A 27,198-nucleotide genomic window follows, 5' to 3' on the forward strand; every position below is an offset into this window, starting at 1 on the left:
GTCTCAGTTTCCTCATCTGGAAAAAACAGGATAATAATACCTACATTACTTATTACACAAATGGATGGAAAGCATTTTGTAGAACTTAAAGCACTCTATAAATGCTTATCGTCATCATTATTCATCAAGAATAACCTTTCTCTTCCACCTTCCTTTTCTGCACAAACAAATTTATGTTAGGTTTTATCCATTATTGTTTTCCCTTCCTATATTGGGAACTTCCAAATGAAAGCGGCGACGTGGATTCCTTCCCAGTTTTCCATCTGGGCAAGTCACCAATAACAAACCCAGACATCAAGGCCAGACCAAAAAAATCTTGCTTTAGACAGAGGACTCCTACATCTGGGAGATTTAATGCACCCACTGTCCGCTCCGTGTATTTCCTGTGTCCGGAGCGTCTCTGCCTGCCGGCTCTGGTCTCTAAGTTTCCATACCCTGCTGCCAACTTATAATAACAGAGACAGCAGGCAGCAGGGTAAGAATGTCATAACCCACTCTGCACGTGGTTGCCTGCTTTGCAAACTGAAACAAAGCTTAGAAAGTCTGATTGGAGGCCTTTAGCCTTGAGAGTGGCTATGTCCCAGACCACCAGGAGCCTGCAATTAAATACCATGGGGTCCAATCCTTTACCATTAATGTTATCATCTTCATCAAGTACTTCCTTGCTGAGTTGTTATCTGCCGAAAAATAAATAAATCACATTCTCCCAAGGCGTGTTCCTGCCCAGATAGCGCCTCAGCCACCAGAAAAATCTGAAGCGGATTATCCAGGGCCCTGGATAAAAGCCCTTTCCCTGTTCCCAAAGCTGGGCAGGACTAGCGGACTCTCCCCAGGAGATCGCATCACTTCCTCTTTGAGCATGGCATGAACGTTTGCCTTCCTTCCCCGACTTCCTACGGCTTGCCCTGGGTACGCCCACCCACGGGCAGCTTTGAAGCCCTGCACTTCAAAGAATGCCTGCAGGTAACCAGGGGGCTGACCCAGGAGCTGCTTCCTCTCTGAGATTTGTAAGGAGGGAAACGGGTTCAGGAAATAGGATACATGCTTCTCAGAAAATCTTTGTGTATGTGTAAGCTTTAATAACTCAGGATGATAGAAACCATCTGGACGCGGAATTTGAAAGGAAATTTATTAAGCTTTGGGACAACTACATTACACAGTTGCATTTTTTATTCAGATCCTGCCTCAGCGTCTCAGGCTTTTCGGAAAAGTCACCATTGAGTAATGGAAAGTGTAAAGAAAGTAATGGGGAAAAAAGAAAAGATTGAATTCCAGCACTGCCCCTTAACTATCCTAGGCAGCTCATTTAGCCTTTGGTCTGTAAAATGAGTGTAATAATATTTACACTCCTTGCCTCCCAGACTTATTCCAATACCCAGCAGGATTTGCTGTTTCATTGGTTCCACCAGTTTTGCTGATGCTGATCACAATCCATCCATACCTACTTATCCAGCACCACTCTTGTCCATGACTTCCCTAAGGCCTCCGCAAAGGATCCACCTCCTGTGTCTGGGACCTTCCTTATTTCTCCCCCAAACCTAAACAAGTTAGTGAAGCATTCTGCTTAGTTGCTGCTCTCTGGGCCTCCTCACAAGACCAGCCCGGCTTTTTTTTTTCAAATATATACAATTCTGTGGTGGTATCGCATCTTCATACTTTGTGCCCTCTGAACAATACTAAATCTTAGGTCTTTAAAAATGACAGCTATAGTATCCCATGCTTCCCAGCCATAAAGTAATATGGAAGACCGACTCAACTAATATATGTAAATTTTAAATCTACTTAAATGTAAGCTAATATTATTATCTTCTCTCCCCCCTTCCCCCAAATAATACTTATCCAAAAGATTAACTTTTCATTCTGGCTGGCAAATGTAAGTTATGGAATTGCTTGTGTTAAGACCTGTATTGGGGTGGGGGTGGGGGGGTGGACTGTGCCCTAGGGTACCAACATTAAAGAATTTTTATTACACTTATAACCCTTTAACCAGTCAGAACTGCTGAACTTAACACCTAATTAGCAAAAACAATTAGTTAAAATGAAGGTACTAGCTATAGCGTGCTTCCCTGTCCAGAACAGCATTTCCAACGGCAGGTAGCTTTGTTACGCTCAGCCCCTTCCCATACTCACACACACACACAGGCCAGCATGCCGGGGTCTCTTCCTCTCTGCCTTGTTACATGTGCTTCAAGATCATCATCTCCCCTTGCTCCCAACCAACCTCCCCACAACTGAATATCTGTTTAAAAATTGATATGAGGGTATTTTTTATAGCACATATCCTAAGTCCGTTTTGTGGAACTTGGGAAGGGAGCCAGAATCGCTATTTAGGCTGTTGCTGTTACACTTATAGCCCGTGCTTTCAATGGTTTATACCTGCATAAGCAATGTAATGAAGCACCTAAATATATTTTGTGTATATTTGTGTACACACACACACACACACACACACACACACAGAGATTACAATGGAAAAGTTAGATTAAGCATCCCAATCTGTATAATCACATACCCAGCAGCAAGTTGAACAATTCTTGAAAAATTAACCATTTGATCTCGAGTTGAATGTTCAACATTCATGAACAATGTGCCTTTTGCCCACTATTTCCCTTGCTATGTAAACTTTACTTACAGCTCAAATTTTTCATCTTTGGTTAATTATAACCCTAAAAAGCTGTAAGAATTTCATGTTGTAGTTTCTTCCCATTTAACCTAGGTAATAAAGGTTTTATTTTATTTTTTTTTTTTTTTTTATCTTTTGCTTACTGAACCTACCAAGTTCCCAAATCCTGTTATTTGTGAATAAAGTTAATTTCTTTAGATGCTTCAATGTTTGGGGGAAGAGAAAGGGAAGAAAAACTTAACCCTTTTAGGATATTTGTGTATATGTGTGTGTATGTATGTATATATCTCTTTATATATAGATGTATATATCTATAGGTATAGTAATATACATAGAAATTGTTATGTGTACATTTGTAAATATAAACAAAACAAATTCCCACGTTGGCTATGTTTGACAATGAGTCAAGTCTCTTGGTCAAGAAATGAGCAGCCTGCTTTATCATTATTCCTCTGAAATCATTGTTGATTATTACACAGATTAGAGTTCTTAAATCCTTCAGAGTTATTTGTTTTCATTATGTTGTTACTATAAATTATAAAAATTATATAAAAATTATCATCCTGGTTTTTATTTCATATTGCATCAGTTCATACACCTCTCTAGGTTTCTCTGAAACAATCCTTTTCATCATTTCTTTTGTTTCAGTATATTTTTATTTCATTAAATATTTCCCAATAGAAGTTTTTGAAAAATTAACATTTATTTTTTAAAATTTAGAGTTCCAAATTTTCTCTTTTTCTCCTTCCTTTCCCCACCCACTAAGAAAACAGGCAATATAACATCAGTTATACATATGAAATCATCCAAAATATATTTCTATATTAGCCATGTTGTGAAAGAAAATATGCCAAAAAAAAAAATTAAGAAAGATATGTTCTTGCTTCATTCTGCATTCAGACTCCATCAATTCTCTTTGTAGAGCCAGTAGTATTTTTCATCATGGGTCCTTTGGATTGTTGTCTGGATCAGAATTGATCACTCTTATAATATTGCTGTTACTGTGCACAATTCATTTCTTAAAGAAAATAATATTCCATTACATTCTGATGTCATATTTTGCTCAGCCATTTTTCTATTGATAGAATCTTTCCAATTTTTTGCTAAAACAAAAAAATATTTATATTATATTTATATGCTATAAATATTTTTGTCCATATGAACCTTTTTTCTCTTTATCTCTTTGAGACAAAGGTTGAGTACTAGTATCTCTAGGTCAGAGCGTTTCCAGAAGTCTGTCTATTCTTGACACTTAACATAGTGCTTCAAACTTCGTTAAGAATTTAAGTATTTATTGACTGTTGATTCTAATAACCAGACTTGACCTGGATGGATAAGCTGCCTCTTTAAACATTCCCTCCCAAAGCTGCTAACTTGATTCTCCCTCTGAAGAGGTCCAAAGCTAAAGTGCAGAGGGCTAAAAGAGTGAGATTAGAGGGCGTGGAAGGGCTGATTGCAGACAGTTTCCTCAGGGCAGGGAAAGGGAGGAGAGGGGGACTGGCTTAGCTGAGAAGGGCTCCTACCCCTTCATCAGAGATGGGAGTCAATGAGGAAATGGTAAGGAACAAAGTCTTTGGTTTGTGAATTGAGTTGAGGAGCTGAGGCCCTACTCCCCACATTGTTATCAGTGCCTAAAAGTCAGCTAGAGATTTAATCCAGTTAAAGAACTGGAGTTAGCTTCCTAATTTGAACTTTTAAAATGCTGGATTCAGAGTGAACAAGATAGGGGTTTGGCTCCAGTAATGAAACTTTCCTACTCATGTGACCATGGAAAGTAACTTAAGCCTCTCTGAGCATGATGGAGGACTTAAGTAATTTATAGATGGATTTGTAGAGGGAAATACCACATCAATGAAGTCACAGACATTTGACATATTGTCCCACTGTTCTGACTAAATAAAGTCACTGATTGTGTAGGTAAAACCGTTTTCTCAGATCCACCTTTGCTTTATATTATGGATTAGAATCAGTCAATCAGTCATTACTCTGGTCTGTGTTTATCATATATGTAAAAAGAGGAATATTAGTTACCTTACCAGGGTATTGTGAAAATTTAATTCAACTAATATTTCCTAAGTTCCTTGAAACTGGGGCAGATACCAGATTTAGATAAGGCAGAGCTCCCCATCCAGGAAATTTTAGAGGGGGCAAATAAATGGATAACCATCTTACAGGATAACATATGTTTTATGTGAATGCTTTATATGAAGACTCAGGAGGAAGGAGCCATTACTGACTTAGGGAATTAAAGAAGGCTTCCTGAAGAAACTGACAGCTTTGGAATGGAACCTCCAAGACCCTTTTTAACTCTTTTAAGATTCTGCATTTTTTAAAGCAGTTATTAAAAAGAGGAGGGTGAAATAAGAGAAGGCTTGAGCATAGATACTTGAGTTTATTGTGCTTATGGGGAATTAATATATGATTAAATTTTGTGGAAATTCTTGGTTTGGGTAGTGGTGGGGAAAGAATTGTGAGTATGTGTAACATGTAAATAAATACTTTCTATAATTAAAAAGCTCTGAGAATGAGTACCCTGCTCTCCTGGGAAGAATACAGATATAGTCTCCTGACTGCTTTCTTTCAGTCTCTTCACCCATTCTCCATAGACTTTTTTGTTTTGTGTCTACTCATTTGTTTGTTTGTTTTGTTTTTTCCCCAGATAATTGTATCCAGAGATCTTCAAGGCCACCGGTGGAAAATATGCACCACAACCCTCCTACCATTGAACTCTTGCATCGTTCCAGGTCGCCCATTACCACCAACCACCGGCCTTCGCCAGACCCCGACCAGCGGCCCATCCGGTCCCCGCTGGACAACATGATCCGGCGGCTATCCCCGTCCGAGCGGATCCCGGGCCCGAGGCTTCACCAGGAGAATAACCACCAGGAGTCCTACCCTCTGTCAGTGTCTCCCATGGAGAACAACCACTGCCCACCCTCGTCCGAAGCCCACCCCAAGCCGTCCAGCCCTCGGCAAGAGAACACTCGGGTCATCCAGCTGATGCCCAGCCCCATCATGCACCCTTTGATACTGAACCCCCGGCACTCGGTGGATTTCAAACAGTCCAGGATGTCGGAGGATGGACTCCATAGGGAAGGGAAGCCCATCAACCTGTCGCACCGGGAAGACTTGGCGTACATGAACCACATCATGGTGTCTGTCTCCCCGCCCGAGGAGCACGCCATGCCCATCGGGAGAATAGCAGGTGAGTGCGGCTCTTGCACCGGACGGCCCCCCGGGGCCTGGGTCTTGGAGCCTCTGAGTAGCTGAGAGGAGGCCCCTCCTCTGGAGCTCCTGGGAGGGGGCAGTTAACGATCCCACCCGCATTTTTAACTAACAGACGTCCCAGGGCCGGCGGACAAGGCAGTCAGAAAAGCTGGGCACAGACCCTGAAAACGAAAGGCTTGTGACCAGTTAGTGGCCCCGGCCCCCAGGTTTCAGCAGCTAATTAGTGACCAGACGGAGCATGAAGCTTCGCCTCTGATGCAGGCCTTTAATTTCCCTCTCCAGGTGGTAACTTGGCATAGCTTTCCCTTCGGGAGGGGCTGAGAGTAGAGTTAGGGCGCTGGTTTCCAGGGCAGGTGCTCCTGGGTCATTTGGCTAAAGGAAACCACGCCCAGCATTTTCCTTGTGGTGACAGTCCCAATCGGCTTTAACCAAGCCAAGAAATTAAACCAGGGAGCAAATGTGAGCTTTACCTTCAACAATGATAATAAACATATTCACTGGGGCAACTAGGTGGTGAGGGGATAGAGCATGCCCTGAGTCAGGGGGACCTGAGTTCAAATCAAGGCTCAAATACTTAACGCTTCCTAGCTGTGTGATCCTGGGCAAGTCACTTAATCCCAAATGCCTCAGCAAAAAAGAAAATAAAAAAACATTTATTTCATTTTAGTTATTTGTTTTTAGTATTACCATTTCTTTCTTTCCTTCTTTTTTTTCTTTTTTTCTTTTTTTTTTTTGAACTGAGATTCAAGTTTGAGACCAGATTTGAATTCAGGTCTTCCTGGTTTCAGGCTGGTGCTCTATCCACTGTGCCAGCTAACTGCCCCCATTTATTTTATTTTATTAAAGTTTTTTATTTACAAAACATATGCACAGGTAGTTTTTTAACACTGACCTTTGCAAAATCTTCTGTTCCAAATTTCCCCCTCGTTCCCTCCACCCGCTCCCCTAGATGGCAGATAGTCCAATACATGTTAAATATGTTAAAATATAAAACATTTATTTTAACAAGAATAACATAGAATGGATTACTTGCCATCTAGGGGAAGGGATAAGGGCAAAATTTGAAACACAAGGCTATGCAAGGATCAATGTTGAAAAATTATCCATGCATATGTTTTGTAAATAAAAAGTTTTAATAACCAAAAAAAAAAGGGAAAAAAATGAGAATTGAAGAGAGAAAAAAAATAATTAACATATCTAATAAATATAACCTAATAAGATAAATACATTCATATAGTAAATATAATAGGATAATTTGGGACTTTAATCTCAATATTTATAATAAAATAAATTCAGCATTCTCCAGAACATTCAGGTTGTGGCTTTCTAAGTCAACATGCTCTCATCAGGTATCTTTCCCTGTGGTTTAGTGGCCCTCATTTCTCTCCAAGTTTGATACCACTGTCCTAGACCATTGTTGTTCAATATTGTCCAACTCTTTGGGACTCCATTTGGGGATTTCTTGGCAAAGATACCAGAGTGGTTTGCCTTTTGCTTTTTTAGCTCATTTTATAGATGGGAAAATTGGGTTAAAATAGGGTTAAGTGACTTGTGTAGGATCATAGAGCTAATCAGTGTCTGAGGCCAGATTTTAACTTAAGAAGATGAATCTTCTTGACTCTAGGCCTGGGGCTCTATCCACTGCACCACCCAGCTGCCCTGGACCACTGCTCACTACATTTATGCTCCTATGAATTCTCCTCATTTAATAGGGAAGTTGAGTGATTTGCCATTGGCCAATCAGATTTGGGAGGTGTACTCAGCATGAACTCGTGCTTGCATCTGACTTTATCAAGCAGTCATTAGCACAGGGATTGTGTGAGATTTTCCAGAAAGCTGCCCCTCCAACCGCTTTGCAGCTTTCATTTTTCTGAGAATAGTTCTGGATGCCTCCTCCCCTGAAAATTAGGTGAGGAACAAATCCAGGAAAAATAGGTGACAGTCCCTCCTTTGGAGACCTGGCTCAGCCACTCCAGCCTCGACACACATCCTTGAGAGCTGTCAGGCCTCATTTGCAGACTTAAATTTATCTCCATCCCACAGAAAGCTCAAGTGTTGTCTCACCTTTTTCTTTGTAAATAATCTACATCATGAATGCTGGTTCAGAAAATAAAGATGACAGAAAAAATATGGTTGTGCTTTAAAAGAAACAGTGATGAGAAGAGGAGGGAAGAGCCAAAGGTAAATAACTAGGGGGAAGGGACGAGTATACTGTGTGAGCTTTGTGAGCCCCTATTTCTGTAGCCCTTGGGAGATAGTGCACTGGGGCCTGCAGGCAGGAGCTCCTGAATTTAAATCCCACCCCACAGACAGCAGCAATGTGACCCCAGTCAAGCCACTTAACCTGAGTTTGCCTCAGCTTTCTTATCTATAAAATGGGGATAATAGTAGCACCTGCCTCCCAGTGTTGTTGTGAGGATTAAATGAGATAATAATTGGAAAGGACTTGGCACATAGTAATACTCTATAAATATTATTGTTGTTGCTATTATTATTATTATCCCCTTCTTATATCAGAAGAAACTGAGGGTCACAAAGTTTAAACAATTGACCCAAATCATAGCTAGTAAAGGTTTAGGCTAATAATAGCTAATGTTATATGGCACTTTAGGGTTTACAAAGATATATTATATGTGTGTGTGTATGTGTGTATAAAATCTCATTATCATCATCACAGTAACTCTGTGAAGTAGACGATATTGTTATTATCCCCTTCTTACATCAGAGGAAACTGAGAATCACAAAATTTAAATAACTTACCCAAAGTCATAACTAGTAAAGATTTAGGATAATTATAGTTAATTTTTATAGCACTATAAGGTTAGCAAAACTATATGTGTGTGAGATATATATATATATATATATATATATATATACACATATAATGTATGTATAAAATCTCATGATCACATTAATCCTGTGAGGTGGGTGCTGTTATTATTATCCCATTTTATAGATGAGGAAACTGAGGCAAAGGGAGTACTTGCCCAGCAAGTGAATGAATGAGGTAGAATTCACACTCGTGCCTTCCTAGCTCCAAGCCTCGCTCAGTAGTCCCTGTTCCATCCAGCTAGCTCTGCAGGTTGCCAGTGCTGACGCTAGGATTTGAACGTAGGCTTCCGGGGATCTTGCTGCTCTGCCAGCCCTGTGATTTGGTTGGCTCAGAGGAAGTTGCCTCTGCCATGCTATACTGACCCGTCGCTGGTGGGTCCCACGGGGCAGCAGGGGGCCCGGGTCAAGCTTCCTGGTGGTTAGGAGCCAGGCCGGCTGGGAGGGATGCTCCAGAATCACAGCCACGGGGCTGCCTTCTGTAGCCGTGGCCTCCAGGTAAAGGTCTCTGTGTAAAGATCTCCCACCCGCCCCATCCATTGCTGACAGATAATGGGATCGGAAGGGACTTCGGCTGCAGCCGGTTGTTGTTGTAACAACGGTGAGGAACCATGTCCTTGTTCATTAAGTGATTTGCCCAGTCACCCGGGTAATGAGGAGCAGAGCCAAGGTTCTAACCTTCTGGCTCCAGATGCAGAGCAGATCCTCCAGGAATGAATGGAAGAACATTCATTAAAGGCTGACTGTGTATTTAGCAGTCACTGGGCTGAGCAGTGGAAACTGCTCCTGCCACCATGGAGCTTATATTCTCTTTTTTTTTTTTTTTTTTTAACTTTTTTTTTTATTTTGAAAAAAATTTCTTTACAACATTATCCCATGCACTCACTTCTGTTGGGATTTTTCCCCTCCCTCCCTTCACCCCCTCCCCCAGATGGCAAGCAGTCCTATATATGTTGAATATGTCGCAGTATATCCTACATACAATATATGTATGCAGAACCAAACAGTTTTCTTGTTGCACAGGGAGAATTGGATTCAGAAGGTAAAAATAACCCAGGAAGAAAAACCAAAATGCCAACGGTTTACATTCATTTCCTAGTGTTCTTTCTTTGGGTGTAGCTGCTTCTAATGGAGCTTATATTCTCACTAGGGAAGACCATGCCACAGGGTGGCAAGAGTGGGGGGCTGGGCCGAGTGATTCCCAAGGATGGGAAGAGGAGGAGAAAGAGGCAGAACACAGGCATCCTGGTGTAAAGGCAGCCAATAAGTAGTGGTCACCATTCAGACCCAAGGAAATGGAATATTAGATATGTTTGATTGGGAGCTTTGGTTCTAGACCTGTTATTCACTGACATAAAGAACTCTTCTTTTTAAAAAATTTTTATTTTCCCCAGTTACATGTAAAAACTTTTTTTTGGTGTGTGTGTATATATAGATATAGATATAGATATATATTCTTTTTTTTTTTTAAACATATTTCTTATGAATCATGTTGGGGAAAAAAATCAGAACAAAAGGGAAAAACTACAAGAGAGAAAAAAAAAAAACAAGAAAAAGAAAAGTGAAACATAGCATGCATTGATTTACATTCAGTCTACATAGTTCTCTGGGTAACATTTTCCATCCAAATTTTATTGAGATTGCCTTGGTGTGCCGGACTGTCCAAGCACCCTGAATGTCCCTAACACCTTGGATCACTAAACCATTGAGAAGAACTGAGTCTGTCATGGTTAATTATCAAACAGACTTGTTATTGATGTGTACAATGTATTCCTGGTTCTACTTTTTTGGCTCAGCATCAGTTAATGTAAGTCTTTCCAGGCTTTTCTGAAACCAGCCTGCTCATCATTTCTTATAGATTAATAATATTCCATTATCTTCATATACCACAATTTATTCAGCCACTTCCCAATGCTTTTACTCATTTTCTAATTCCTTGCCACCACAAAAAGAGCTGCTACAAACATTTTTGCACAAGTGGATCCTTTTCCCTTTTTTATGATTTCTTTGGGATACAGACTGAGTTATGGCTCTGCTGCATCAAAGGGTTTGCACTGTTTGATAGCCCTTTGGGCATAATGAGGAACTCTTTTTAAAAGAACACTTTCTCTCTGTACAGGTCACTAACTAATCTGCATCTTATGGTCAGAGAGGTTCTTGACTTTGGCCAAGGTCACAAAGCCAGTATAGGTCAGAGGTAGATTTTGAACCCAGGGCTTCCCAGCTAGGTCTCTCAATACCATGCCATTTTGCATCTCTTTTAGTAGGTTTAAATAGTGAATGTTAATACTGTCTCTTACAACTTCAATGCCCATTTCTCTGTCTTAAGATACTTTCTATGGAGGATATACTTGCAAAGCAGAAAACATACTGGAAAGTATATCAAAGTAGAGAGAACCATTGTGAAGATGGGAGGTCAGAGGATGCACCTGAAAGTGATTTGCAAGAATTAAATTTCTAATTATGTTTAAGGAATAATGGTTTCACCTGAGAAAAGACCTACAATCAGTGGAACATTTATTAAGTGTCTAGAATTCTGTGGCGTTCTCTTTTTGTGGTACTTTATTTAGTATGCAGGAAAAAGAACAGCCGCATGCAGCTGCTCGTCATTTTGTACATTTAGACCAAATTTGAATTTACACTGGCAGTCTAGAGAATGAATGACTAAATGTTAACCCTTCTGTAGAGCCACAAACTTACCACTGCCCAAACTAGATTCAAGATATAACAGGGAAGTGTTTAGGAAACAAAATAAAAATACAAAGCGACATAGATAATGTTAACCTGTGGTTTTCTAAGTCAATAGAAAGTGGCTGTAGGGATCCATTTCCGTTTTTCACCATGGCCTACTAGAGCCAAACCTGACTTAGAAGATTAGATGACCCGGATCCAAGTTCTGACTCAGACACAGACTTGCTGTGTAACCTGTGTGAATTTTTTTCACATGTCAGTTAACTTTTATTTATTTTATTTTATTGAGGCAGTTGGGGTTAAATGACATGGCCAGGATCACACAGCTAGATTAGAATTCACATTCTCCCAACTCTGGGGCTGGTACTCTGTACCACCCAGCTTTACTCTTAGGGAGCTCTTGGAACACCTGATTAACAGTTGCAGAGAAAGTGCTAGTCAGCATTAGCAGATGGAATTTCCCAGCCAGGGGCTTTCCTCTACCAGTGAAATCACAGACTTCCTCATCCTGTTCCTCTATCCCAGATATGACGTGGGCATAAATAACAACAAATATAAAATAGAATATAAGTGCCCCAAAGTGTCTGTTGTGGGCTACAAGAGTCCAGAGAGAGAGTGTGGGACAAGGATCAAGACAGAGGGGGGCCTTCCTGAAATAAGGGTCACCTGAACCAGTCCTTAAAGAAAGGAGCAGAACAGGAATAACTTGGATGTGTGGGAAGAACAGTATGAGCCAAGAGCGACGTTCTCCCATATTGAGTAAGATAGTGGTCTTTTTATACTCTAGGTAAAAATTCAAATCCAGCGGGCCACAGAGACTTGACTTAATTTATTTTTTCAAAATCTTAGATTTAAAGCCTTATGTATCTTGGCTCCTAACCATATCTGTATTTTAAGGAGCCACTGTAATATGCTGAAAAGTGCATTTGAATTGCAATCAGGAAGCTTGGGTTGACATCTCAGCTTGAATACTAGCTGTGTAAGTCACTTTACTTCTCTCCACCTTAGTTTTCCCATCTTTAAAATGGGGGGAGTTCATAATGGAACTTCCTCTCCCAGCTGGAGGACTACTGGGTTGTCCAGCCCAGGGACGCAGTCTAGGAAGGGACTAGTGGGCAAGAAAGTAACAAGAAGGTTATGTAGAGCATCAGCAGTCCATGATTCTGTCTCCAGAACTTGATGTTCTGACTTCAGTTTCTGTGTTTTTATTAAGGCTGTCATAACTAAAATCTACATTCTCCTTTCAGCTTAACATTCTTAGCTTCTTTGAAAGCTCAACTCATTTGAAACTATCTCCTATGTACTTATTTGTCCAAACATCTGCAGAAAAGAAACCCCAGATTCAGGGAAAGGCCTTACACATAGTGGGTGCTTTAAAATGTTGGCTGAATTCTCCACATGTACACCAGGCTACTCTCTTAGACTTATTTTTCACCTTTAAAAACGCCTTTGATTTCAATTTTAACCTCTGTGTAGATGTGCATGTACCCCCTCAGCACACAGTGTGACTTATTCTGGGCCCTGCACGTCCCTAGGGAAGGCCCTGATGCCTTCCCCCTCCCTTCACTCCATGACTGCCCTGACTAATAACCTTCCCCAGCCAGAGCTGGTCTTGGGCCCCGGTCTTGGCCCTCGAGTCGGACTCCTTCACCAGCAGTGATTGATCCCATTCTCTGTTTGGACGGTTTTCCAGCTCTCTCCTTCTACTTGTCTGGCTGGCTCCTTGTCGGTCCCTTTTGCTGGGTTATTAGCCATCCCTGACTCGCCTCCTTCGTCTGCATTTTCTCCCCAGGCTCCTTTCCCCCTTTCTCTTTCTCTTTTCTCTTGGCGACTTCATCTGCCCTTAGTGTTTAATTCTCACCTCCATACAGATCTCTGTATCCAGTCCTGGCCTTTGTCCTAACCTCGGGACCCACATCACCCAACTGGCCCACACTAAGGTCTGAGCTCCTGCCAGTCCCTCCCCTGTGCCCCTTCTAATGCCCTCATTACTGCAGGGGCACAGCGCCAGAATAGTCATCCTGGACTCAACACTTTCACCCTCATGTCCAGACAGGTAGCACAAAGCTGGGTCTGGGGTTAGGAAAACTTATCTTCCTGGGCTCAAATATGACCTTAGACATTTGTCACCCAATTTTGTTTGCCTCAGGTTTCTCATCTGCAGAATGGGCTGGAGAAGGAAGTGACAAATCACTCCAGTGTCTTTGCCAAGAAAACCCCAAATGAAGTCAGTCAGACTTAACGGAACAACAACAAATTCCTAACAATTATTCATTGATTAATGGCGATTAGTGGGCACCCCTTTTTTTAATACATGTGGCTTATTTTTTTTCTTTAAAAAAAAAAAAAACCCTCTGATGTACCAGCCTACTTAGTTGTATCACTGGGTCAGAGTATGCATAATTTAGTTATTTGAGGAACATCGTTTCAAATTTCTTTCCAGAATGGCTAAGCCAAAGGAGGTAATCGCAAATTAGATATTTGTAAAGCATTTAGCAGCGTCTGGCACGCAGTAGGAGCTTAATAAATGCTTAGTGACTCACCGACCACTTCACACTCCCACCAACAGCGCCTCAGAGTACTTTTTTTTTTTTACAAAAACCCCTCCAACATAAATCATCTTCACCTCTTCTGCCACCTTTGCCAATCGGATAGATGTGTGAAAGTGGAACCTCAAAGCTGTTTTAATTCATATTTCTCTTAAGAATTAGTGGTCTGGAGCATTTTCTCTACATGGCTATTGATAGCTTGGATTCCTTCCTCTGAAAACTCCCTTTTTGTCTCTGCTTTGGCTATTTATCGATAAGATAAATTGCAATCGTTAAATATCTTGGAAGTGAGAGGGGGGGGGTACTTATTATTCATTAGGAGAGATGGGTGTTGGGCAGTGAAGGTGAGACCTCAGCCACCACAGCTTGCCCCAGGTCAGGAAAGAGAGTGAAAGGGGTGCCGAGACAAAGGCGGCTTTGACAATTGAGAAACTGGGTGATTTCCTTAGCCTCCTTTCATTGAAAGTCAACTTAAAGGCTTTTCTTTTTCCTCACTTCCTTTGAAGCCTCTGCTTATTGGCAAGGCTTTGCGATAATTAGCTTAATTACTATTGGGGGTGGCAGGCATCCTCCCTAGCAAATATTCTGGGAAATTTGGATGGGGTCCCACCCAGATTTAGTCATTTTGTTTCTGTGTGAGCCTCAGAGGGAGAGACCCGGCCTCCCCCACTGGCCCGGATAAAACCGGAGCTGCAGTTTGGGAGTGACTTGACCGGAAATTCTGGTTTGGGGCTGGGGGGAGGGCAGTATCCCGAATGCTGTGCCCTGACTCTCTGGAGTTCACTGAGTCATGAATACTTGACTTTACCCAGACTTGAACAAATACAACAGAACAAGTAGTTTATTTAATCTCAGTCTTGCAATGTGAGGCTCAGGTTCCCCAAAGTTGGCTTTATCCTTGATACATAACCTGAGCATTGAGGGGGTGGAGGCCATGCTCTTCTGCAGCTGTGACTCTCAACTCCAGCTCTGGTCAGAAAGATAGATGACCTCAGTTTGCCTCAATTCCATCAACTTTAAAATGAGGATGCAGCCAGGTGTCTCAGTCAGTGGATAGAGCTCTGGGCACTGGAGTCAGGAACACCCCAGTGCAAATCTCCCTCCCCTCCCTTTTTCCCTCTTTCCCCCCCTCCCTTCCTTTCTCCCCTCTCTCTTCCTCTCCCCCTCCTTCCCTTCTTCTCCCTCTCCCTCCCTTCCTCTTCCTCTCCCTCCCCTCTTCCCTTCCTCCCTCCCTCCCTAACGTCCTTCCTTCCTCCCTCCCTCCCTCTCTTCCTTCCTTCTTTCCTCCCTCCCTCTCTCCCCTCCCTTGGTTCCTTCCCCTTTTCTCTCCTTCTTTCATTCCACTAACCTCGGGCTAGACAGGAAACTTGAGGTCATTTACACTGTTAAAAACTGTCTATCAAGAGTAGAAGAGACTTAGGAGTTAGTTGATCCAACTCCTTTTGTGGAGGAAGAAACCAAACCATAGGTAGTTTCAGAGGCTTGTACAGGGTCACCCAGGTAATTGAGTGGCAGGATCGGCATTTGAATGAGCTCCTGGGACTCCAGATCCTGCTTTCTCTCCACTGCACCGCAGACGTATCAACATTCTGCCACTGGGCTGCGGTCAGGGCCGAGAGACAGAACAAGGCCCCGGTGTTCTTCCCGTTGTTTTCAAATGCAGTAATTGCTAGTTAGCAGCATCCCTGGTTTGAGAGGCTCGATTTTGTCTCTTGTCTTTCAAAGGCTTAAACAAGATTATTTAATAAATAAATTGAAGAATATTGACCAGAGAGGGACGCAAGCTCATCAAAACTCAGCCTTTGAGATTTTGCATTCCACATAAGAAGAGCATGGAATTACTTTCTTTGAAGCTTTCCTAAGATTCCGATGAACCACTATCAAAAGTCTTCTCATCAATAAATTCACTTTCCTACTTAATTTTTAAAGAGTATCAGTTCTAGCTTTTCTGTTTCTTTAGAGCTGCTGTTGGTCAAGTATAAATTGCCCTTTCTCTCATCTCTGCTCCTATGTCCTTAGAGACAGATGTGGGAAAGAAAAATCTTTCTAATCACAAGAAGGGATTTTTTTTGGAGGCAGTGCTCAGGGACATACATCTCTTAAGTGTCTGAAGGTAAATTTGAATTCAGGCCCTTCTGACTACAGGCCTGGTGCTCTATCCAATGAACCCAACTAACTTTCTGGGATTTTTTTTTTTTTTTACAACTTTTTTTTTTCCCTTCTGAGGCAATTGGGGACAACAACTTTTTATTGATGTCTTTTTATCCTAATGCTTTTCTGAAAACCTCTCATTATATCAAGCCCTCCCTGTGTTTAAAAAAAAATTTGGCAATATTGACTGAAAAAAAAACATCAATTAGTTGTGTGTATGGCATTGTGCTCTACTGAGACAAAGTTTATTTCCTGAAGATTCTTCTTCAGGAGCAAGATTTGTCATTGTGATTAATCTGAGTTCAGCTACCCGTTAGCCTCACCTGAGTTATATTGATATGGCACAGGATGCTAAAACTCAGGACTTGGGAATCAGGAAGCCCTGAGTTTGAATTTACCCTCAAGCACTTAATGACCATGTGGTCCTAGGTAAGACCCTTGTACCTCACTTTGTCTCAGTTTCTGCATCTATAAACTGGGAGAGCTCACAGCACCTACCTTCCAGGGTTGTTGTGAGGATCAAATGAGCTTTGGAACCTTGAAGTGCTGTACAAATGCTAGCTATTGATTAGTATTATCATTACTATTATTTTATCATCTGCTCAATTGCTTTGTTCTGCTTTATTTCATGTGAGCCTTCCCTTGCTCCTCTAAATTTCTCCCACTTATTTTAAGAGTCCGATAACATTCCATGGTATCTATACTCTGCATTTGCTTGGGCACTTTCTGATCAGTGCCCTCACCTCTTAATTTCACCTTTTATAGAGAGCTATGATGGTGTTAACAGGTCTCCCTGGCCCTCAGCCTGCACTGGCAAAGCACAACCATTTCCATGGGACCCCCATTTTATTTGCTCAGGGCTATTTCCAAGACCTCCAAGCTAGCAGACTTGCTTGGCCAAAAAACAGCTCCAGTTTAGTGGCTGCCTGCTAACTATGCAAGTTTGTGTTACACCCCACGGATGTTCATACCCGGGTCCCTTAGAGCTTTCCATTGAGTAGTCCCTCGTCACATACAAACTGATAACTCTTTAAAAATTAAGTAGGAAAGTGAATTTAATGATAGTGGTGCATCGGAATCTTAGGGAAGCTTCAAAGAGAGCAATTCCATGCTCTTCTTATGTCCAGTGCAAAGCCTCAAAGGCGAAATTTTGATGAGCTAGCGTCCCTCTCTGGCCAATATTCCTCAGACTGTGACCCTGCACAAGTCACTTAATCTGTTTACCCCACTTTCCTCAGTTGTATAACAGCGCCCGCCTTGCAGGGATGTTTGTCTACTACAGGCTTGGTCCAGTGCCTCTAGAGTCTTTGTCAGAGGGTCTGGGAATCTTCCCTGAACCTCTTCCTGGATTGTACTTTCTTTGCTCAGTATGTACAATTTGCAATCTATCATCTCTGGAAGCGTCTCTGCCTTTCAAGGGACCTGTACACATCATTTGAGGTTGTTGGTGAGAGGATCTGTCCATAGAGATGGATATCTAGGCAGAAGTAAGAAAATGTCTGGCCCCTCCTTCTGTAGCATTCTATCTAGGCAAAACCCCAAACCTATTTCAAAGCCAAGCTCCTTTGGTGCACTGAGTCATTATTTCTGCTCACATATTCTCCCTCTGACATGGCGTACTGGGACCGGATACCCCAATTTAATTTAACCACCCACCATCAGGCACTTTTGACAAAAGGGTACCTTTTACTTCAGAGAGATAGAAAAACCAACCATACGTGATCAGAAACATGATCTCCCTTATATCACCCTGGTCTGGGGCCAAGGGAATTAGGCTCATCATTTCTCTCATTCCTATGTCATACTGGTTCCACCCTGTTCCTAACCTGACATAGCCCGAGTGTCTAGTGCATCTTTCCCCTGGTCTGGGATCCCGAAAGTGCCTTTGCACTTTAGGGTATGGTGCCCTAAGCATCCTTGCTGTGTTGGGACTCTCAAGCTCGGAGATTCGACTCTCTTAAATGGAAAAGAACAAAAAAGAGACTAAATACCAGAGATCTATTTCTTGAAGATACAGACTGATTTCAGAAGGGAGGAAAGGTCCTAAAGCTCTCCCCTTAAAGCGTGGTCCACCACAAGCTACAAATGAAGGAGTTGCCTCTTGAAGCCATTGGCGCCCATGTATGAATCCCTCATCCACTGAAAGATGACTAAGGCTTTTTTTTTTTTGACAGAAATGGGGAACTAATGAAGGAGCTACAACTGGTCACAGAATGTCTGTATCTGTGCCATGATTTCTCCATGGTTCTTTCCTTTCATGGTTTTCCTAGAAGCAAGCTCCCTAACATCCACCCTGTGAGGAAATTGTATCAGCTGAGCATGCAGAGGGAAACTGCTCATATCCCGGACTCCCATTACAGAGGAGATAGCCCCCCAGAGGAAGGAAAGAGAGGAAGATAGAAGAAGTTCATTTTCTCATGGTTTTCTGCCCAGAATTGGCTGGCCTAGACAATGAGTCTCTCCTCTATGTAGTATTTTAGCTGTGCTTATACAGGGAATGGACATATGTAATCTTAGTTCGCACTCCCCTGTTGCAAAGCAATAGCTGCCCTAAAGAGAGACTGCTCTTGCCTTAATAGCACCAAAGAATTCTGCTATGAGCTTCTTCTAGAGGGTCAATCTTTATTTTAATTAGAACCCTAAAAATATTCATGTGCTTTGCTCTCAAGGTGGGGTCACAGGTGAGCGGTGGGAAGGGGTCCTTTCATTCCATCAGTTATTCTTCATCCCAGAGGAGAGTTGTAACTGGAGATGTGGGATTCCTGTGTCATGGAGCCAGCATTTAAAACATGCTCCACCAGCCCTTGTCAAATGCAAATGTCAATTTAAGTTCTTTTGCATGTCAATCTCTTTTATTGTTCAAATGAACTCGATTTTTTTTTAGATTAAAACATCTTTTCAGGCAGTCATTTGTCCTTTGACAGAGGGATAGTTTCCTGTTTGAGAAAGGGACAGGTTGGCAGTTTTCAGTGTCTGGCTAATATTCTTGAAGAATGTAGTGGTGCCCAGAGAGAGGACTGTGGGGACTAAGTGTGGACCACAGCAAAGCATTTTCACTTTTTTTGTTCTTATTTGCTTGCATTTTGTTTTCTTTCTCTCTCTCTCTGTCTTTTTTTTTTTAATCTGATTTGTACAGCATGATAAGTGTGGAAATATATATATAGAAGAATTGCACGTGTTTAACATATATTGGATTACTTGCCATCTAGGGGAGAGGGTGGGAGGCAGGGGGGGAAATTTGGAATACAAAGGTGTTTTTGCAAGGGTCAGTGTTGAAAAATCCATCCATATGTTGTGAAAATAAAAAGCTTTAATAAAAAAAAATACAAAAAAAAGAATAAAGTGGTAGAATTGATCAAGAGAGGAAGATACTTAGTCCCTTCCTTAATTTATGGCATCAATGCATATGTTTATACATGCATGTGATACAGTTAATTCAAGGGATAGGGAAGTAAGGGCAGAAAGTTGAGTATGGAATTGAACAAGGATTAAAAGAAGCACCCAAATGTCTCATAAAGTCAGCATATTTCCCCAACTACCGGCTTAGTTAAAGCTCTCATTTATCATGACTGCCTGTAATTTGGGGCTTCCATTTATGACGGAAACGGGAACTAAAGAAGGAAGCAAAGCTGAGCATCATCTGGGAGGGGCTGGTGGAAAAGGACGAAGTGAACAAGCAGCACCTGGATCTCCAGCCAGCTGAAGGCTTGTGGGCGTAGTTCTGCATGACGCTCATCCAGGGGTCAGGAAAGGGTTGTACGGTCTAGCCAGATTGTTCAAGGGCCTCTGAAACGCCTCTCGCAGCTAAAACCCTCAGAGCCAACTCTGGGTCACAAAATAACCATAACATCTAGCATTCATTTGCATGGTGCTTTAAGATTTATGAAGCACTTTGCATACATGATCCTGCTCAGTCCTTGTGATGGTTTGAAGAGGAGGGGCCCTGCATCCTGACAGCACCATCACAGCATGGGGCTAGAACTCTGGCGGAGTTGAGGAGATGTGGATTCGGGAGTCACCTGTGACACTCCTACCTGCCTACTAATCTCCCTTCTCTGGGCAGCTAAGACTATAAGTTTCTCCAGCCTTCATTAGTGGGGTTTTTCTCATCTGGGAGTTCTTGATATCAAAGAAAATCATGAGTCCTGTTTCTATAGAGGTCATCCTTCCACACATAAGCCAGAGGAGAGGAGGGAATAAACTTTTATATGGTACCTGTTGTGTGCCAGGTACTATGCTGCATGTTTTTCTTTTTTAATAAAGTTTTTTTTTTATTTTCAAAACACATGCATGCATAGTTTTCAGCATTCACCCTTGCAAAACCTGGTGTTCCAAAATTTTTTTCTCCCTTTCCTAGACAGTAAGCAATCCAATATAGGTTAAACATGTGCAATTTCCACACTTAGCATGCTACACAAGAAAAAGCAGATCAAAAAGAAAAAGAATGAGAAAGAAAACAAAATCCAAGCAAATGACAGCAATAAGAAAAAGTGAAAATACTATGCTGTGATCCACATTCAGTCTCCATAGTTCTCTCCCTGGGTGCAAAGGGCTCTCTTCACCTTTGGAACTGGCCGGATCATTTCCCTGTGCCACGTTTGTCAGAATTGATTATCATATAAATTTGTTGTTGCTGTGTATGGTGTTCTCTTGGTTCTGTTCCAATTTTTGTTTTGTTTTTTACAAATACTCTTTCATTTGATCTTTACAATAACCATGTGAAATATTATCTCAATTTTCTGTTCCCCAATAATCCATTAAATTGTCCACTTCTTGAGAGCAAAGATGTCTTGCTTTTTATTAATTTTGTCTCCCCAGTGCTTAGCACAGTGCCTGTCATAATAGTAGTTCTTAGTGAATATATATATATATATACATATATACATATACATATATAATATAATATATATTAAATTACTATATTTAATAGTAAATATATTATAATATATATATACAGTATTATTTTTGCTGAGGCAATTGGGGTTAAGTGACTTGCCCAGGGTCACACATGTTTTTTGGATTTTACAGTTGAGAAAACTGAGACAAAGAAATTAGGTCACCCAAGTGGTAAATGTCTGAGGCTGGATTTGAATTTGGGTCTTTCTTACTCTTGCTTAGTGTTCCATCCACTGCTTGTGAGCTGCCTCTGCACATCTGTAAACAATGATATAGATGCACAACCATATCTATGGATGGGATGGGAATATGTACACATAGACATACATTTAGATTCCAATAGTACATTCATTTTATACTATACACTCATCCATACAGGCAAAACCCACATGGGCAACACACACTCCATCCATCCATATATGTGTGTGTGCATGGAGCACGTGGTACTGATTATACAAAGACCAGGTGAATAGAGAATGGACCCATTTATCCAAATGGAGAACAAGCAGAAGTCAGAGAAGTTCTACAGATGAGAATGTGCCAAACAATACGCAGAGTGATTGAGCCTTCCTCCCTGTGGGTGAGATATACCTCAGCTTAACCAAGAGGGAGAACCTCTCACCCAAGGGGAAAGTCTCCATGGAGCCCGGCTGTAAATGAGGAACCTGTGGGAGTTCTGGCTGTCCCATCCACCTGCCACCCCCAGAGTCTTTTTTTTTCTTTTTCTCCCTGGCGTTAGTCCTGATGAGAATCTACAAAAACATGTGTCCATTCTTGAAGCAGTGAAGAAGGCAGTCTCTCCCTTTCACAGTGTTCTTGCACTCCTGTGCCTTTTACAGGAGCATGCAAGGCCAAATTATCAAGGTCTTCCCCAGTTAGGAGGGTCTTCTGCATGTGGTCTGGAAGTCCAGATTACGTACAAACATACATGCATACAGCATTCACGTGCTGTTTGTGTATGTGTCAATGACTAGGGAATTTAAGTCACTTTCCTGAAATAGGGAAGAAGGGGATCAAGGTATAATTGCCGCTTTGATATGGTCTCTTTGAACCCCTTTTTCATCATCTATAAAAATAAGAATGATTTTAAAGGTCCCTTCTAGTTCCAGTTATGTCCTCTGCCTTCTTGGGTGGCTACCTCTGCTATTTCACATTCAGAAGCTTCCCGCAGGCTGATGGATACTCTCCTCTATTCCCTTCCCTGTCCCTGATTACCCAGAAAGTATTTTATCAAAAGGGACCCAAGAAAGCATCCCTTATACAGGATCGTATATTGCATAAAATTCTTCATAAGCAGTCTAAAGAGGTTTGTTTGAGGAGGACCCTCTTCCAAGGAAATTGATTTGTTATGCAAAATATTTTCCTTTTAAATGTTGTTATTTGAGAGACAAGTGAATGTCATTTATTTATCTCTTCATTTTTCACAACTTAATGAAGATAATATGAACCAGAACAATTATTTGAGTTTGTATTCTCCAATAGCATTGGAATTGGGGAAGTAATTTATAAACAGTGAGATGTGAGATAGGCAGATAGAGTAGACAGCTACAGCACTTTATTTGCTTTCATTGTTCCACAAGTGATGGGCACATAGTAGGTAGTTATTTTACAGGTTTTTAGCTATTGAGACTTCTGGCCATGTTGGGCAAACCTCTTTTACTTACTTTTCCCCAATTATGAAAATGAAATAACGCTTCCCTCTTTCTGGCTCATAATAAATGTCCTGAGGATTAGTCCAATTTTTGGAAAGCATTTTGAGTTCCTAAGTAAAAGATCATTTATAAACATATATAATTAGTACTAGGTAAGGTCATTCTTCAGAATATCTCTTGGCTAGAAATACCATGTTGCTATTCTTGTCTCTTTCCTATTCCCTTTTTTAGTTGGCTTTCTTGAGAATTTAGACCTGGTATGAGGAACTCTTTAAAGTATGTTTATTGTAAGTAGATATGTATTATTTTGTTCTAATGAAAGAAGATTAGGACGATTAAGGAGTCTTAAATGTGGGTGGATCCCCTGCATTTTGTTTTGTTGGGGGTTTTGTTTGATTTATTTATTTACTTGTTGACGGATCAAATTTGAGAAAGAATTTTCAGCAGAAAACTAAGACACTCTTATAAAAGTGATCTCAGGTCACATTAAACAGTGGAAATTACATGAGCAGAAATAAAAAAGTGGTTTGGTATCCTTCCTTAATATATATACACATACATATACATAAAGAACTATTATGATTCTTCACATTTGCAGAGAAAGAAAAAAAAAATCACTGAGTCTCATAATAAGCACATATTAAATGCCTGCTGTGGCCCAGGTGGAATATATAGGTAGGCAGCAGATAGAGCACTGGGCCTAGAATTGGAAAACTCATCTTCCTGAGGTTAAATCTGGCTTCAGACACTGATTAGCCACATGACCTTGGGCAAGTTATTTGAACCTGTTTGCTTCAGTTCTTCATTTGCAAAATGATCGAGAAAAGGAAATGACAATCCTCTAGTATCTTTGCCAAGAAAACCTGGAATGGATCACAAAGTTGGACACAACTGAAAACGACTGAATAATAACAATCCAGGCACCTTACCTAGATAGGCACTGGGTACAGATAAGAAGAATGAAGCAATCTCTACTCTCAAGGAGCATATAATTCTAAAGGAGGTGACCACATTAATATGTACAGAATAAATATAAAAAATAAAAATATATATTATGCATACACACACACAATAAATATAAGTAGGAATAGTGACTAGACCTTTGATTTTATTGGAAATTCCTTCTCACAATGCAAGTCTACCTCTTCTCTGCAATTTAAAAGTTCTAGAGAATTGTGACAATGGCTCAGGTCACATAGCTAGTATGTATTAGAAGCAAGACTTGAATCCAGTTCATCTTGGCTTCAAGAATAGCTCTCTACCCACCAGGCCATGTTACCGCTCCTTATTTTGGAGAGAATAAAAATAAATACAAAGAAATTAGATACAAAAGGTTTTAAGAAAAGAGAGTCACCAGGAGTTGGGGGGAATCAAGAAATACATCATATTGAGGATAACTATATCTATTTTTTTCTTTTTTTTTAATTTGAAGTTTTTTTATTTTCAAAACATACAAGGAAAAGTTTTTCAACATAGACCCTTGAAAAATTTTTGTGTCCCATTTTCCCTCCCTTTCCCCTCTTTTCCCCTAGATGGCATGTAATCCGATATGTTAAACATGGTAAAAATTTATTAGGATAACTATATCTTAAAGAAAGAGAGGAATTCTGTGGAGTTGAGGAAAGGAGGAGTTGTATCCGCTAGTGCAAAAGTGTGGAGATAAAAGATAGAGAAGATCAGAGAGAAGTTCTTTTTGGCAGGACCACATAATGTGGGATGGGAAATATATGCACATGAGACTGGAAAGATAAGTTGAGCTCAAGTTGTGAAGAAATACCATGTGACAAACTGCAAAATAGCATAACATTATATAAACTTTAGTACCCTCATGCCTCCCAAAGGAATGAATATAGCCTTTCTTAAAGAATATGCCATTGTAGAAAGAACCATCTGCATCCAGAGAGAGGACTGGGGGGATTGAATGTGAATCACAACATAATATTTTCCCCTTTGTTGTTGTTTGCTTGCTTGCTAGGTTTTTTTTCCCCCCTCATTTTTCCCCTTTAGATTTGATTTTTCTTGTGCAGCATGATAAATGTTTAGTAGAATTACTAACTTATATTGAATAAATCTGTATTGGATTACTTGCTGTCTAGGGGAAAGGGAGGGGAGAAGGGAGAGAGAGACATTTGGAACACAAGGTTTTGCAAGGGTGAATATTGAAAACTATCTTTGCATGTGTTTTGAAAAATAATTATTTTTTAAATATGCCATTGGAACACAAGCTTTGTCAGGTTCTGCTCAAGATGTGAAGAAATACCATGTGACAAACTGCAAAATAACATAACATTATATAAACTTTAGTTTATGTCTTTATATTTGTTTTATATTTTTATATTTTATATTTACATCTCTCTGACCAACTATGTCTTCTTTTTTCAAAGAATTTTTTTTGTTGAAGTTTTTAATTAGGATCTTACTAGCTATGTGGCCCTGGACAAGTCCCTTAAGTTTTCCTCATTTCCTTAATACTGTCTCTTTCATCACGGGATGGTTGTGAGAATAAAAACAAATGAATGAAAATAATATTTTAAAATTGATTTTACATGTATAACCTTCATCAGTTTGCATGTGTTATGGAGAGGCAGGTGAGTGAGAGAGGAAGAAAAAGAAATAGAACTTAAAACCTTACAAAAATGAATGTTGAAGACCATCTTTACTTGTAATTGGGAAAATAATAGACCATTAAATTTTTTTTTTAATTTAAAAGAAATAATAAAGTCATCAAGAAATTTAAAACAAAAGAATGGACAAAAAAATAATATTTTAAGGCAAGCACCACCGCATGTCCATCAGATAACCCTGGATAGTGGAGGTGGTGCAAGCTGCTCAATTCACAGCTCAGAAAATTTTATACTAGGCCAGCAATCCATCTGATTGGTCAAAAGTTGATCAAATTCCATGAGTCTAATGGAATGAGGATGATTAAGGGATCCAATAGAATACAGAAGATACTGAAAGACCTAGCAGGTATGATTACTGAGCCATCACTGAGCTCCTGAAGGTCATGGAGACTTTAAAAATCACACAGAAGGTCAAATATTGTTTTCAAGTTTTTTCCTTTAAGAACAACATTGGGAGCACAAGAATGGAATCTGCAAACTATGGGTCAATGAGCTTGACTTCTTGGAAAAATTCTAGAATATATCATCAAAGGGAAGATTTGTAAAGATCTAAGAGAAGAAAGCAGTGATCACAAAGAACTTTCATGGCTCCTTTAAGAACATATCTCTGCAGACTAATTTCACCCATTTTGACAAGGTTATTAATCTAGTGTAAAGACTACAAGATCCTATGATTTGTTCACTACAAAAAAGCATTTTGATTCAATAGAACAAGAAACCACCGCAACAGCTCTTGTCCAACAAGATGTCTTCCCTCCATACGTCAGAATTATACAAGATTCCTTGAAAAATAAAACAATGGAAACGGCTCATTTTCTGACCCTCTGATTAGTAATATCAATTGAAGCATAAAGCACAGGCTTGCCAAATGTGTATGTTGCCTTTATGGAGGATATCCAGCAGAAAGCCCAGATTGAAAAAGAATCCCCTGTAGTCAGAGTGGTAAGAGACACTTCTGTTGGAAAATGACATTGTAATGATTATGTCAGTCTATGACTGATTGAGAACTCCTGAGATCCATTGTCACTTAAAAGAATTGGACCTAACTCTCCACATGGGAAAAACCAAGTGAATGAATAATGCCTTTTTCCCAACTGATGTACAGTTGGATAGACCATCCATAAAGCTCATCCTTCAGTACATATATTGTAGACATACACTACAAATGGAGAATGAAGTGAGCCCAAAATTTAACAGAAAAAGGACAACTTTAGGAAAGTGAACAATTCTTTTACTAACCCATATGTTCTCCTTGAAAGAAAAACATCCATCTGTTTAATAGTAATAATTTTCAAATGATATTTGGCTATTAAGCAATGAACTACTGCATCTATCAAAGAAAGCAAAGGATTACCTAGAGGTCCTTGCTCATGATGAGAAGGAGCAGTCTACAACAAATTACAAATGAAAAGCTGTCACCAGAGAAGTTAATTCACCAGAGAAATTAATTAGGGAGAGAAGGGGAGGTGATGCAGTGACCAGTGAGAAGCTGACATATACTGTTATGTCCAAAATGGAAGGAAAACCAAAGAAAGTTTCCCAGTCCTTTGGACTCCAATGACAGATTTAGGGGAAAATAAAGACAAAGGCCACACAAGGTGGACATGCAGCGATACGTGGTTGGAGGGAAAAAACAGGCAAAAAGTACTCTACTGAGAGGACTGCTGTAGACATCGTTTATTTAGATTTTAGTAAAGCTAAAAAAGTCTGATCAGATTTAAAGATTGTTCAAAGCTGCCAGGTGTGGCTGATACACTGAATGATAGTCAAAATCCAAATGTTCTTGAAAGGCTAAAATGATAGCTTGAATCTCCTAAGATGAAATGTAATATAAACATCTGTATAGTCCTATAGTTGGATTTCAGAATTCAACCTTACAGGCACTAAGTGGGGAAGGCACAACCTAAAAGAAATTTGTCTGAAAAAGATCCCCGCGTTTTTGTAAATTACCAGTT

At 40.4% G+C, this 27,198-nt stretch overlaps 1 protein-coding gene across 3 annotated transcripts in view; it reads left to right on the forward strand.

The window, feature by feature from the left end:
* ETV6 (ETS variant transcription factor 6) overlaps window positions 1-27,198 on the forward strand; it is a 305,038-nt gene that overhangs the window by 258,150 nt on the left and 19,690 nt on the right. For all 3 annotated transcript variants that reach the window (XR_004229489.1, XM_012550761.3, XM_012550762.3), the window contains exon 5: window positions 5,283-5,828. Coding sequence is in view for 2 of the 3 variants with exons in the window: in XM_012550761.3 (XP_012406215.1) it covers window positions 5,283-5,828 (546 nt within the window). In the remaining variant the exon portion in view is untranslated. The remainder of the gene's footprint in view (window positions 1-5,282; window positions 5,829-27,198) is intronic.

This window comes from Sarcophilus harrisii, chromosome 5 (genome assembly GCF_902635505.1).
Source record: "Sarcophilus harrisii chromosome 5, mSarHar1.11, whole genome shotgun sequence".
Classification (NCBI taxonomy): Eukaryota; Metazoa; Chordata; class Mammalia; order Dasyuromorphia; family Dasyuridae; genus Sarcophilus; species Sarcophilus harrisii.